Raw genomic sequence first — 15,945 nt, forward strand, 5'->3', positions numbered from 1 at the left:
TGGAAAAGGTTTTCCATTACTAAACCTATTTCTTCCACCATTATTATTGTTGAAGCCTTGTTGAGGCCTCTGTTGATCCTTCCATGAGAGGTTTGGATGATTTCTCCATGAAGGGTTATAGGTGCTTCCATAGGGTTCTCCCATGTAATTCACCTCTTCCATTGCAGGGTTCTCAGGATCATAAGCTTCTTCTTCAGGGGAAGCTTCCTTAGTACTGCCTGGTGCAACTTGCATTCCAGACAGGCTTTAAGAAATCATATTGACTTGTTGAGTCAATATTTTGTTTTGAGCTAGTATGGCATTTAGAGTATCAATTTCAAGAACTCCTTTCTTCTGATTTGTCCCATTATTCACATGATTCCTTTCAGAAGTGTACATGAATTGGTTATTTGCAACCATTTCAATGAGTTCCTGAGCTTCTGCAGGTGTCTTCTTCAGATGAAGGGATCCTCCAACAGAGCTGTCCAATGACATCTTAGACAGTTCAGACAGACCATCATAGAAGATACCTATGATGCTCTATTCTGAAAGCATGTCAGAAGGACACCGTCTGATCAATTGCTTGTATCTTTTCCAAGCTTCATAGAGGGATTCATCTTCCTTCTGTCTAAAGGTTTGGACTTCCACTCTAAGCTTGCTCAATTTTTGAGGTGGAAAGAACTTTGCCAAGAAGGCATTAACTAGCTTTTCCCAAGAGTTCAGGCTTTCTTTAGGTTGTGAATCCAACCATGTTCTAGCTCTGTCTCTTACAGCAAAGGGAAAAAGCATAAGCTTGTAGACCTCGGGATCAACCCCATTAGTCTTGACAGTGCCACAGATTTGTAAGAATTCAGCTAAGAACTGATGAGGATCTTCCAATGGAAGTCCATGAAACTTGCAATTCTGTTGCATTAGAGAAACTAATTGAGGCTTAATCTCAAAGTTGTTTGCTCCAATGGCAGGGATTGAGATGCTTCTCCCATAGAAATCGGGAGTAGGTGCAGTAAAGTCACCAAGCACCTTCCTTGCATTGTTGGCATTGTTGTTGTTTTCAGCTGCCATGGCTTCTTCTTGTTTGAAAAGCTCTGTTAGGTCCTCTACAGAGAGTTGTACTTTAGCTTCTCTTAGCTTTCGCTTCAAGGTCCTTTCAGGTTCAGGATCAGCCTCAACAAGAATGCTTTTGTCCTTGCTCCTGCTCATATGAAAGAGAAGAGAACAAGAAAGTATGGAATCCTCTATGTTACAGTATAGAGATTCCTTGAGGTATCAGAGAGAAAGAAGAATAGAAGGAAAACGTAGAAAGAGAAGAATTCGAACTTATCAAGAGGGATAGAGTTCGAATTGTTGATAGTAGAGGAGTGTTAGTCCTTAAATAGAAGGATGTGAGAAGAGGGGAAGAATTTTCGAAATTAAAGTAAAAGATTTTGAAATAATTAAAAGAAATTTTAAAAATTTGATTGATGATTTTTGAAAACTAAAATTGGGAAAGAAATTAAGTGATTTTGAAAAAGATTTTGAAATTAGAAATTAAAAAGATATGATTGAAAATTAATTTTGAAAAAGATGTGATTGAAAAGATATGATTGAGAAGATATGATTGAAAATCAAATTAAAAAGAGAAAGTTTTAAAATTAAAGTTGATTACTTGACTAATAAGAAATTAGAAGATATGATTCTAGAATTAAAACTTTTGATCCTTTCTTAACAGGCAAGTAACAACTAGAAAATTTTGAATTAAATTTTTAATTGTAGCAAGGATTTTTGAAAACAGTAATAAAATATAAAAAATGGAAAGAAATTGATTTTGAAAGGATATGATTGAAAAGATATGATTTGAAAAAGATTTGATTTTGAAAAATTATGAAGATTTGAAAAATTTTGAATTAAAAACAAAATCTTCCCTCTAGTGTCATCCTGGCGTTAAACGCCCAGAATGGCATCCATTCTGGCGTTTAACGCCCAAAATCCTACCTTTTTGGGCGTTTAACGCCCAGCCAGGGTTTTCCTTCTTCATTGGGCATTTTGAACGCCCAGCTTTTTCTGTTTGATTCCTCTGCTGAATGTTCTGGTCTTCAATTCTCTGTATTATTGACTTGAAAAGACATCATTTTTTAAAAAAAGTTTTTGGATTTTTCAATAATGAGAAACAACCAAAATAAAACTAAGATCAAATAGATAATGCATGCAAGACACCAACTTAGAAATTTTGTATACTAAGGACAATAACAACTTGAAAATGCATATAAGAAACAACAAAAGACACAAAACAAGAGAATTTAAAGATCAGAGCAAGGAAATCATCAAGAACAACTTGAAGATCAATGAAGAACATAATGCACATATTCAAAAAAAATGCAAGAAGAATAAAGACATGCAATTGACACCAAACTTAAAAATTGATACTAGACTCAAACAAGAAACATAAAATATTTTTTATTTTTATGGTTTTATAAATTTTTTTTTGTGATTTTTCGAAAATTGAGTGGAAAAGAAAATAAAGGGATTCAAAATTTTTAATAAGAGTTCCAGGAATCATTGCAATGCTAGTCTAAGACTCCGGTCCAGGAATTAGACATGGCTTACTAGCCAGCCAAGCTTTCAATGAAAGCTCTGGTCCAAAACACTAGACATGACCAATAGCCAGCCAAGCTTTAGCAGATCATTGCTAACAACAGCAAAATTGATAGAAATCAACAAGCTCTTGTGATGATAAGTTGAAACCTCGGTCCAATAAGATTAGACATGGCTTCACAGCCAGCCAGACTTCAACAGATCATCATGAAACTCTAGAATTCATTCTTAAAAACTCTGAAGAACAAAATAGAAATTTTTTTTGTATTTTAAAAAAATTTTTCGAAAATAAAAAGTAAAAATAAAATTACCTAATCTAAGCAACAAGATGAACCGTCAGTTGTCCAAACTCGAACAATCCCTGGCAACGGCGCCAAAAACTTGGTGTACGAAATTATGATCATCAACAATGGCGCCAAAGGACTTGGAGCTCTCAAACGTGAATCACACTTTGTCACAATTCTGCACAACTAACCAGCAAGTGCACTGGGTCATCCAAGTAATAAACCTTACGTGAGTAAGGGTCGATCCCACGGAGATTGTCAGCTTGAAGCAAGCTATGGTCATCTTGTAAATCTCAGTCAGGCGGATTCAAGTGGTTATGGAGGATTGATAATTAAAATATGAATAAAACATAAAATAAGATAAAGATAGATATACTTATGTAATTCATTGGTAGGAATTTCAGATAAGCGTATGAAGATTCTTTGTTCCTCTTGAACCTCTGCTTCCCTATTGCCTTCCTCCAATCATTCATACTCCTTTCCATGGCAAGCTTTATGTTGGGCATCACCGTTGTCAATGGCTACTTCCCGTCCTCTCAGTGAAAATATTCTACGCACGCTGTCACCGCATGGCTAATCATCTGTCGGTTCTCGATCATGTTGGAATAGGATCCATTGATCCTTTTGCGTCTGTCACATGCCCAACACTCGCGAGTTTGAAGCTCGTCACAGTCATCCCTTCCCAGATCCTACTCAGAATACCACAGACAAGGTTTAGACGTTCCGAATCTCAGGAATGGCCACCAATAATTCTAGCCTATACCACGAAGGTTCCAATCTCAGATTAGAAACCCAAGAGATACGCATTCAAGCTTGTTTGCATGTAGAACGGAAGTGGTTGTCAGGCACGCGTTCATAGGTGAGAATGGTGATGAGTGTCACATAATCATCACATTTACCATGTTCTTGGGTGCGAATGAATATCTTGGAGAAGAAATAGACTTGAGTTGAATAGAAAAACAATAGTACTTGTATTAATTCATGAAGAACAACAGAGCTCCACACCTTAATCTATGGTGTGTAGAAATTCCACCGTTGAAAATACATAAGAACAAGAGGGTCTAGGCATGGCCGTGAGGCCAGCCCCCAAACGTGAAAAGGTCTATCAAAGTCTGAAAATACAATAGCAAAAGGTCCTATTTATAGAAAACTAGTAGCCTAGGGTTACAGAAATAGGTAATTAATGCAGAAATCTTCTTCCGGGCCCACCTGGTGTGTGCCTAGGCTGAGCATTGAAACTTCCATGTATAGAGACTTTTCTTGGAGTTAAACGCCAGCTTTTGTGCCAGTTCTGGCGTTAAACGCCAGAATTCTTGATCTGACTTGGAACGCCTGTTTGGGCCATCAAATCTCGAGCAAAGTATGAACCATTATATATTTCTGGAAAGCCCAGGATGTATAATTTCCAACGCAATTGAGAGCGCGCTAATTGGGCTTCTGTAGCTCCAGAAAATCCACTTCGAGTACAGGGAGGTCAGAATCCAACAGCATCTGCAGTCCGTTTTCAGCCTCTGAATCAGATTTTCGCTCAGGTCCCTCAATTTCAGCCAGAAAATACCTGAAATCACAGAAAAATACACAAACTCATAGTAAAGTCCAGAAAAGTAATTTTTAATTAAAAACTAATAAAAACATAATAAAAACTCACTAAAAACATACTAAAAACAATACCAAAAAGCGTATAAATTATCCACTCATCAGTGACCTCACTTTGCTGCCACCAGCTGCAGTGTCATTGCCGCAACCTCCATCTCTCCCCTAATATCTTGCTTTGTGCTTCATTTTAGGTTTTGTAAAATTTCCTGTTAATCTTCTTGTTTTAAATTCATTAGGAATAATTAGATTTTAATTCTTGGTTAGTAATTTAATTTAGTTAAACTACTTTTTGTTGTTAGGTTGATTTAGAGTAAAATTAGAATTTTTCTTGGTTCATAGGTAATTAAGCATACTATTGTAATTCTTGGGTTTGTAGTTTGAATGTTTGAATTTATTAACTGATATTTTGCTGAACACTGCAATAGAATGCTGAATTTTGTGTAATTGATGCTGAATTTTCTTATTAGAAAAGCATATTTTAGAGAAGGTAGCAGGGGCTTTAAATCAAGCTTGGGTGGCCCCTCCTCCTTATTAGGAATGTGTATGGCTTCTTTGGGTGGTGGAAAATTATCAATCTCAGCCACACCATCCTCAACAGGGGGCTCTAGTGAATCATTGAGCACCTCCTCATCTAGTGCTTCTCACACCAAAGGATCTATCAAATCAATTTTCATGCAATCTTCTAAATCACTAAGATGTTGCATGACCTTGAACACATTGAGTACAATTTGTTCATTATTAACTCTCAATGTCAATTCTCCTTTTGGCATATCAATCAAGGCCCTCCTAGTGGCAAGAAAAGGTCTTCCTAAAATAATGGAAGCATTGGCATCTTCCTCCATGTCCAAGATAACAAAATCAGCAGGAAATATAAAGGTTTTCACCTTAACTAGCAAGTTCTCAACAATGCCAATTGGAAACTTAATGGAATGGTAAGCAAGTTGTAGAGAAATTCTAGTGGATTTTACTTCATCAATTTGAAACTTTCTCATCAAAGATAGTGGCATTAAATTGATGCTAGCCCCAAGATCACATAGAGCTCTTTCAATGGTAACCTCACCAATGGTGCAAGGGATAAAAAAACTCCCAGGATCTTTCAACTTTTGAGGCAAATTCTTTTGAATTATAACACTACACTCCTTGGTAAGCACCACTGTTACATCTTCTTTCCAATTCCTCTGCTCTGCCAACAACTCTTTCATGAACTTGGTATAAAAAGGCATTTGCTCTAAGGCCTCAACAAAAGAAATATTGATTTGAAGCTTTCTAAAGACCTCCAAGAACTTAGATAATTACTTGTCCTTGATTTCCTTTCGGATCCTTTGAGGATAGGGAATACGAGGCTTGTACTCTAGCACCTTGATCTTCTTAAATTGTGGCTCTTTAGAAGCTTGAGGTGAAGGTGCAGGGAAATTGTTAGGCACGTGTTCCCCTTGAGAAATGTCATTCTTTATTGCCTCTTCCTCTGACTTGTCATTGCTTGTGGTCTCCTTACCCACTACTTTGCCACTTCTCAAACTTATAACCTTGCATTCTTCTCTTGAATTTGGAATTGTGTCATTGGAGAATGTATTGGTTAGTTTCTTAGCAATTTGCTTGGCCAATTGACCCATTTGGACTTCTACGTTTCGAATATAGGCCTTGGTTTCATGCATGAAATTTTGAGTAGTTTGGACAAAAGTAGAGGTGTGTTGTGAGAGTTTTTCTAAGTTAATTTACATATGGGAAGGCTTTTGAGGGATTTGGGCTGGTTGTGGTGGTTGGTAATGGTTGTTGAAATTGTTTTGGTGAGGATTGTTGTTGAAGTTATTTTGCCTCTGACCTTGATTTCTCCACCTAAAGTTTGGGTGATTTCTCCATCTAGGGTTGTAGGTCTTAGAGAAAGGGTCATTATTGGGTGGCTTAGAAAAATTTTCCATATAATTCACTTGCTCTAGAGAGGATTGGCCAAACTTACATCCTTCACCTTGAGAAATTCCTCCACTCATATCATAAGAAGCATCTTGTATATTCACTACGGAGACTTGCATGTTCTCAAGTTGTTGAGTAATAGCATTGATCTATTGAGACATGTCTTTATTCTGTGCTAGAAGAGTATCTAATGCATCAAACTCCATCACTCCCTTCCTCATGGTTCTCTCAGAGGAATATAGATACTGATTGTTAGCCACCATCTCTATCAACTCCAAAGCTTCATCAGTGGTCTTCTTCATGTGTAGAGATCCTCTAGCTGGGTTATCCAATGAGATCCTTGAAGCAAGGATAATCCTATCATAGAAAATCTAGAGTTGCACCCAATCAGAAAATATGTCCGGAGGACACTTCCTCAACATCTCCTTGTACCTCTCCAGGCTTCATAAAAAAACTTTCCGTCTAGTTGTTTGAACGTCTGATATCCGTTCTCAACTTTGTCAACCTTTGAGGTGGAAAAAATTTGGTCAGGAACTTGCTCATTAAATCCTCCCAGGTTGCTATACTCTCCTTGGGTTGAGTTTCAAACCATTTTTTAGCCCAGTCCCTTAGAGAAAACGGGAACAACAACAGCCGTTAAATCTCAGTAGGGACTCTATTAGTCTTGACTGTGTCACAAATTTGAAGAAAATTAGAGATATGTCGGTTAGGATCCTCTTGAGGACTTCCACCAAATTGACAATTTTGTTGCACCAAAGTGATGAGTTCGGACTTCGACTCAAAGTTATTAGCATTCGCAGTAGGAGTGACAATGCTACTGCCACGATACCCAAGACTTGGAGTAGTGAAGGATCCAAGAGTCCTCCTAACTTGTTGGTCATTTAGGACATTAGGGGCAATAACATTGTTGTTGTTAGTTTCCATATTGAATTCAGACTCTTCTTCAATTTTTTCTTCACACTCTTCTTTAACTCTTTGGTCTCTAGCTTGTTTTTATTGTCGCCAAAGAGTTCTTTCAATTTTAGGATCATAGTGAAGAGTGTCTTTATCCCTGTTGTTCTACACAAACAAACACACAAAAAACAAAAAAATTGGGATTTCCCACATCAAAGTGAAGAGAATCCCCAGTGAGATAACTAAAAAAATAAATAACAAGAAAAGAAAGGGTCTAATCTAGGTAATCAATTAATTGGGTTGTTGTTAATCTCAATTAATTCCTAGCAACGGCACCAAAACTTGATTTGAATTTTACAAACCACAAACTATCGGCAAGTGCACCGAATCATCTCAAGTAATACCACGGGAGTAGGTTATTGTTCCTACGAAGATTAACAGATTAAGCAAGCAATAGTCAATTAATTATTCTAGTCAGACAATTAAAAACTTAGAATCTCAAGAACACTTAGAATAAAAACAGGGAATTTAACAAAAGCAATATAGTAAGAAAACAATATGATTAAGAAAGTTAAGGGTTCAGAGATGTTGAGACTTCCAGAAAAATGCTTTTCACTCTCCACCTTGATTATGCAAAGATGTACTTATAGCAAATCATAAATAATTAAACTCCAATTCTTTGGTAATTCAATTTTTCTAATCCTAATCAGTTATCAATTTCTTGATTAATCAATTGTGACAAGAGGTTAAGAACGTTCATTGATTTAAAAATCACACAATTCTCAAAAACCAAACTTGGTTAATTCGATGTCACTTATCAAGTCCAAGTTCAAAACCTAAGAATCATGGGAAGAAGTTTTCAAGCTTAATTCAATTAATTAACCTTTTTAAGATATTAAGAGAATTCAAGTCAAAAGAGAATTATTTTTCAACACATTCAAATCTTTTAGATGAAGAACAAAAACTTTTTCTTAAGAAAACATCATTGCATTACTCAAAGTAGAAAAGCTATAACATTAGTCCATAGGAATCAATAGTTCTCTTAACCTTAACTAAGGAGATTAGTGACTCATGCTTCAAAAGAAAACATAGAATTATGAATTGTAAAAACTGGCGAAAAAGAGACTCACGTATATGACACCTTTTCTTTTTATACTAACCCTGAAAAAAAAAATTCCCAAATTCAAAACTAATTCAAAATCATTTTAAATCAGAATCAAATCTAACTAATTAATATTTTCCTTCTCAAGTCAAGCTTTAGATCTTTCTCCTCATGATCCTCAATCAATGCTAGAATTCATGGATTTAGGTTAAACCTTGAGTTAATCACTTAAGTGTTTGAAGAATTAGAGGACTTGGTGAATGAATTAAGGCCCCTGGGAGTGTCCCATTTAGTGCGTGGAATGTATGGCCTCATGCGTGCAACGTGTGGCCTAGTCTTGGGACTGTTAGCCTCTGTTTCATACTTCACGTTGCACGCACACACCTCCCACATTGTACGCATGGAATTCGTTGGAGAATCACCCTCTGTTAGCTTGATAAACCCCAATTTTGTGATTTATATTGTGTTGAATTTAGGGGATTTTATCAACTTATCTCACATTTATTCAATGAAATAGCATGGTTTCATGAAATTCTCCTAATTGTGCTTAATGGTTAAAAACATGCTTTTTAGGCTCTTAATTTGCTAATTTTAATTCACTTTAATTCCATTCGATGCCTTGATATGTTTGTTAAGTGATTTCAGGTTTAAAAGGCAAAGATTAGGTTGAAGAAATGAAGAAAAAGCATGCAAAAATGGAGAATTCATGAAGAAATGAGATTTTGGTAATCTGCCAGCGACGCATGTACGTGGCCCACGCGTGCGCGTGGGAAGGAAATCTACCAGAGACGCGTGTACGTGGCCCACGTGTACGTGTGGGAAGGAAAGTTTCTAATGACGCGTACGCGTTACCCAGGCGTACGCGTGATAAGCAGCGCGTGACCTCATTAAAGGCAATAAGCTGGGGGTGATTTCTGAGCTCAAGGAGGCCCAAATTCAACTCACTTTTTATGCTTTTGAACCCAGGAATTGGAAGGGAAGGGGGGAGTAGTCATAGTTTACTTTTCATCATATTTTAGGTTAGAATTCTAGAGATAGAATCTCTCCCTTCTCTCTAGAATTTAGGGTAGTTTAGGTCAAATTTCCTTAAATCCAAGTTTTGATTCCTGTTTTTAGTTCAACTCTCTTTATATTTTATTGTTCTATTGTCTTAATCTTAGCTTTCCTTGTTAATTTCCTTATTTTGCCATTTTTACTTTCATGAACCCTTGTTGGATTTTTATTTTCTTTTAATGCAATTTTATGTTTCCATGTCTTTTTATGTTCATCTTAATTGCTATTGTTGATTTCTTGTTTGTGTTAGTTATGGGTTTCATTAATTCTTGCAATTTGTGATGTTTACTTTATTGCACTCTAGGTATTTGATAAAATGTTTTTACTAGTTATAGAGTAGTTTTCTACACTCTTGGCCTAGGCTAAAGGAATTGAGTGACCTTGAGTCATTGGGTCTAATTGGATTGGTGATTTGGGTCCCTTGTTGGTCAATTTAATACCCATTGACACTAGCCTACTACTAAGTCAATTAGTAGCTAGGTTAAGACTTATGGGTTGATGTTGATCAAGCCTATTTGACTTACTTCAAGCATAGAAGTAGACTTGATGGGTTTGGTCTCTCATAATTGTCAATATATGATTTGTAGACAAGGATGGTGATCTCAATTTTCATGCCTTAGCCAAGAGTTCTTTTCATTCCCTTTATTAGTTAATTGTCATTTACTTTCTTGTTATTTACTTTTCTTGTCAATTACCAAATCAAACTCCCTTGTTCATTCATAGCCAATAAATGAGCATTTCATTGCAATTCCTTGTGAGACGACCCGAGGTTTAAATACTCTCGGTTTTTATTGGGGTTTGTACTTGTGACAACCAATATTAAACTTTGATTGAGAATTATTAGTTGGTTTGGAACTATGCTTACAACGAAGTTCTTTTTCTATTGAGAAATTCTAAGCCGGTGATAATTCATCACATCATATCTCCTTCACATTGCACGCACAGAGACTCACGTTGCATGACTAGCTTTTGGCATCAATTAGCTCTCTGTTTTCTTCTCATGTTGCACTGTTAGGTGTCCCACGTTGCACGGATGGTCTCCCATGGTGCAATTCCTTTCTATTTCTCTTCTCACGTTGCACGGCTAGGTATCCACATGCAACGTACGGCTCTTTGCACCAATTCTTGTCCAGGGAGCTCTCTGTTTGGTCCAGAGAGCTCTCTATTTGATTCTCCTTCTTGTGCCTCTTGTTTAGGATGATTCCTAACCTTTTCTTCCTCTTTGATCTTTGCTAATTCTCCTATAACAATTGAATTCAAACTAACTCAAAGTCAGGGGCGAAGCTTCGTATGTTCCAAGGGAGGCAGTGCCCCCTCCCCCCTTCCCCCCAAAAATTTTGTTTACAAAAATAATAAAAAAAATCAAAGAGTGTCCTCCCCCCTAAAAAAAGTAGGCCTCCCCCCTTTGGAAAATATATGCTGTCCATAATTCCATTCAAGAAATGGGTTAAAAAGTAGTGTGTTATTTGGGCTATGGATAGTGGGTCATATGCTTAGTTAAAAAAAAAAGAAAACCCTAATCCATATTAGAAGTGAAGAATCTGAAAAGGCAGTAACAAGAAGTCAACAAATCACTTCTTCCATTCTTTCCTCTTCTTTCATTCAGAAAACAAAACATCACTCCATATTTCCATTATCATTATAACTTAGAAGATAGCAAGTAGTCTTTGGTCTTCCATTATCATCTTTCATTTTTCTTTCTTTTGTAAGTTATTTTTTTATTTGTTTTTATGAAAAATTTATATATTTATTTATTTATTTATCTAGTTTATAATATTATAATAATAATTTAGGTTTTTAAAAAAAAATTGAAGATGAAAATCATATAATTATAATGTTATCCTTGTATTGTTTTTATTTTTTCATTATTAATTATTTGTGACATTGATATTATTGATTTGCAAAAAATAAAATAAATTGAGTTTAGTTAAGTTGCATAATGTTTATCTTATTATCTATGTAAATTCTTAAATGTAGGAATTTAGTTGAATCATGAGCAAGATGAAAATAATAGATACTTTTTTAAAAAAGACTAGCCAGAAGAGTGAAAATGTTTCTAATATTGTTACATCAACACCAACCTATTCAATACTTGAGGCATCAAACATGAATACTTTAGCTCCTCAACAAGATAGTTAAAAGTCAAAGTGTCCATGACTTAATCCTGAACAAATGGAAGTATGTCATTTGGTATGAGATCCAGGAATTCGACCAATGATTTGGAAGTTTTATCCAACTAAAAGAGATGAAATTCGTCGAGCTTATCTTAAAGCTGGACCAAATCAACCAATACTTGATAAGTATCCATTCTCGAGTGATACAAGTCGTCGTCGTCATTTTCAAGCTTCTTGGTTTGAATTATACCCTTCATGGTTAGAGTATTCTATTGAAGATGATGATGTATATTGTTTACCATGCTACCTATTTGCTATAGAATCTTCAATCAACACAGGTTCAAATGCTTTAATTGAAGATGGCTTCAGGAATTGGAAGAAGGTAAATAATGGAAAAGATTGTCCTCTTTTGAATCACATTGGCAAAGGCCCCAATTCGTTCCATCATAGGGCAACGAAATCATGTGATGATTTGATGAAGCAATCACAACATGTTGATACACTTATGAAACGACAAACATCAGAGAAAATTGAGAATAATCGACGTAGACTTGGAGCATCTATTGATTGTATTAGATGGTTGACTTTTCAAGGTTGCGCTTATAGAGACCATGATGAAAGCTCGAGTTCAGGTAATCGAGGTAACTTTATTGAATTGTTAAAGTTTTTGGATTCTTACAATAGTAGTGTTCAAAAGCTTATTTTGGAAAATGCTCCTAGATTTGCTAAATATACTTCAAGTGATGTTCAGAAAGAAATTATACATGTTCTTGTTACAATGGTAAGAAACTCAATTAGAAAGGATATTGGAGATGCCAAATTTTGTATTATCATTGATGAAGCTTGTGATGAATCTAAAAAAGAGCAAATGGCTATTGTTTTGAGATTTTTTAATGTGGATGGTTTTGTTCGTGAACGCTTCTTTGATCTTGTACATGTTAGTGATACTAGTGCCTTGACTTTGAAAAAAGAGTTGGTGTTTGTGCTTTCTATTTATAATCTCCAAATTGAAAATATTCGAGGTCAGGGGTATGATGGTGCTAGCAATATGAGAGGGAAATGGAATGGTTTACAAGCTTTATTTCTCAATGATTGCTGACCAGCATATTATGTACATTATTTTGCTCATAGATTGCAGTTAGCACTGGTAGCTATTTCAAGGGAAGTACTTCAAATTCATGAGTTTTCACACAATTGACTGCTATTGTAAATATTATTGGTGCATCTTGCAAACTACATGATCAACTACAAGAAGCTCAAGAAATTAAAAATGCAAAATTGATTGCCAATGATGAGCTAGAAACAGGTCAAGGTGCAAATCAAATGGGCACTATACAAAGAGTTGGAGATACAAGATGGAGTTCTCACTTTCATTATGTTTGTAGCTTGATAAGAATGTTTGCAGCTACTCATACCGTTCTTAACAACACTATTGATGATGGTACAACTTCTGCTCAAAGAGGTGAGGCTTATGGTGTCAACAAAGTGCTATCCTCGTTTGAATTTACTTTTTTGTTACATTTGATGAAGGAAATTATGGGATTACTAATATTTTGTGCCAAGCATTACAATAAAAATCTCAAGATATTTTAAATGCAATGCATGTTGTTTCCACATCAAAACTACTTCTTCAAAAATTGAGGGATAATGGTTGGTGCAATTTACTTGAGATTGTTAAGAAATTTTGTGAGAAACATGAAATTGACATCCCTGATATGAGTACACAATACACGGTTGGAAGAGGTCGATCTCATCAACAAAAGATAACAATCGAGCATCATTATCGAGTAAATGTGTTTTTGGCAGCAATTGACTCTCAAATTCAAGAGTTAAATAGTAGATTCAATGAGGAAACCATGGAGCTTTTGACTATAAGTACTACTTTGGACCCTAAAGACAATTTTAAGTTGTTTAATATTCAGAATATATGCAAGTTAGCTGAAAAGTTTTATCCTTCAGTTTTTTCTGATCATGAAAGGATTCTTTTGAATGCTCAATTGCAACATTATGCATTTGATATACCGAATCATCTAAAAGATGTTGGGACACTTTCTGAGTTATGTCAAAGATTGAAAGAAACAGGAAAATCAAGAACTTATCATTTGGTCATAATGTCTTGACTCTTCCAGTATCTACAGCAACAATAGAAAGAGCTTTTTCGGAATAAAAATTGTTAAAACAAGGCTTCGGAGTAAAATAAAAGACGAATTTCTTGCAGATAATTTAGTCATTTACATTGAGAAAGAAATTGCAGCTACTTTCAGTGCAGATTCAATAATAGATGACTTTGAATCAAGAAAAAAATGTTGAGCTCAATTGTCTATGTAAGTTGCAAATTTTAATTTATTTCAGCTCTAATAATATTGTTACTAATTTTTTTATTGCATAAGTTATGGTTGTGATTTAAATTATTTACATGAAGGTTGAGGCATAATACATTTTTTTAATAATTTTGCAGGAAATGTCTAAAAAGGAATTGAATAGTATTTGAAGATTCTAAAAATAAGTATGTAACAACCTATATTTACAATATTTAAAATTAATTTTGAGATATTTGTGTTTAATTATTTTAATATACAATATGTTCAGTTATTTTATAAAAAGTAAATTTTAAGTTTTAGTTGTTATTTTTAACTAAAATTATATATATATTTTTTTTGTTAAAATAAAAAACTAAAAAAAATATTGGCCCCCTGATAAATATTGTCTAGCTTCGCCCCTGCTCAAAGTAATGTTCATTAAATCATGAAATCATTTCTTTTCTAACAAGAATTATCAGCTTATTGAATAAAATTCTAAAGGAAAAATAACTAAAGATGCGGATGCATCACTCAGCGACCTTCATGAAGACTAAGGCCGGGCTAGTATGTAGTGTCTTTAATTTTGTTAATAACTAAGTTATATTCTCTTACATATCTTCTGCTAGGCATCATCTTAATCATATTGTTTCAATGCAACATGTGTAGTCGAAGTCGTTGGATTGCGAGCCGATATTGGCAGAGACGTTCAAGTACACCCACACGCTGAAGGAGCACAAAGAGAGATTTACTGATCAGCGGTCTCAGGACCATTATGTGAGTAAATATACATCTGATCTACCTTTGGTATAAAATTATTAGAGATTAACTGTATAGTTGTCATACTGTGTTACACAGGAATCCTATACGCAGAGACTAAAGGTCGCAACTCAGCAATCTCAGCAAAGTGGGGAGGACGCCGCTGATGACTTCGTTGCTTCAGTCGTCGATCCTAATATGGTTTGGCACGAGATTGCCTCAGCACCGTACAAGAACCGCGTTGATGTGTTGGGGTCATTCTTCGCCAGTAGCCTCCGCACCTCAACGTTGAGGCTGTCGTCAGACTCTACCACCAATCGAGCCGTCGAGCCCAAGGAAGGCATGAATTTGAGGCTACAGATGCACGAGCTCCAACGCAGCCTTCACCAGTAGGCTCAGGAGCTGAACAATTATTGGGAAAGATATCAGAAGATCTTCACCTGCGTGACAGACACCGATGAGCCTAGACCGGAGTGGAGGGAGCAACTAGAGAGGCTTCAGCGAATAAAGGCTCAGATGGAGGTGTACCAGGCCCAAATGCATACCGCTGGCATTATCCCCGTTGGTGCCAGCATCGCGGCTAGTGGCACAAAGACATTACCGCCTTCTGTGCCACCTCTTTAGGGCCACAGGGCCGACAATGACGACGAGGACTACTTGGATCTTTAGTTATTAGTGTTTTGTTTTATTATTTCATTGTATTTATTTGATGTACTTGACTTTTAATTTATTTGAATATTGTATTATTTATTTTAAATAATAGGTTTTTATTTTTTATGAATTAACCATTAATTGTGTGAAAAATAAATTTAAATAAAAGATTAAAATTGGCCATTTATTTCAATTTCTTTTAAAAAAAATTGACATTACCATCGGATTTACCAAGGGAAGAATCCCGATGGTAATAATGTGGGAAAGAACATATCTTGGCGCCAGAATTACCGTTGGAAAAACCTGTCGATAACCAAATCGTTTTTCGAACAGGTCATTTGTCGCAGTATTTGACAGTAATTACCGTCGAATGAAAAAAATCTGATGGTAAACATTTACCGGCGGCGGCGAGGTTTATGTCATTTGATATCTTCCGACGGTAAATCCGATGGTAACTAATTACCATATATTTTTTTCATTTTTTCGACGAAAAATTCGACGGTACTCAGCATTTTCCTTGTAGTGCTTGTAAGGTCCTTTCCAGTTGGCTGCTAGTTTTTTTCACCCGACTTCTACACTCTGATATCACTTTGGATTAGAATGGAATCATTTGCAATGAAATTCCTTGTTATGAGTTTCTTGTTGTACTTAGCCACCATTATTTGTTTTAGTACCTCCTCTCTTATCCGAGCTTGTTCTCAAACTTCTGGGAGGAGGTCAAGTTCTTCTTTGTG

The 15,945-nt window shown here is 35.6% G+C and overlaps 1 protein-coding gene and 1 non-coding gene across 2 annotated transcripts; both read left to right on the top strand.

The window, feature by feature from the left end:
- The first annotated feature begins 528 nt into the window (after positions 1-528).
- Positions 529-636, top strand: LOC148574930 (small nucleolar RNA R71). Its single transcript, XR_015906074.1, has one exon. It is a non-coding gene; the product is annotated as a small nucleolar RNA R71 (small nucleolar RNA).
- Positions 637-11,604: 10,968 nt separating this feature from the next.
- LOC107627463 (uncharacterized) lies at positions 11,605-12,603 on the top strand. The gene has a single exon (XM_016330295.1). The coding sequence runs from the start codon at positions 11,605-11,607 to the stop codon at positions 12,601-12,603; it is 999 nt and encodes a 332-aa protein (XP_016185781.1).
- Positions 12,604-15,945: the final 3,342 nt, after the last annotated feature.

The sequence above is a fragment of the Arachis ipaensis genome, chromosome B2, assembly GCF_059453495.1.
Source record: "Arachis ipaensis isolate K30076 ecotype BB chromosome B2, ASM5945349v1, whole genome shotgun sequence".
In the NCBI taxonomy this organism is placed as follows: Eukaryota; Viridiplantae; Streptophyta; class Magnoliopsida; order Fabales; family Fabaceae; genus Arachis; species Arachis ipaensis.

Excerpts from the sequence above, each read along its gene's own strand:
- LOC107627463 (XM_016330295.1), top strand. The coding sequence starts at position 11,605 with ATGATTTGGAAGTTTTATCCAACTAAAAGAGATGAAATTCGTCGAGCT.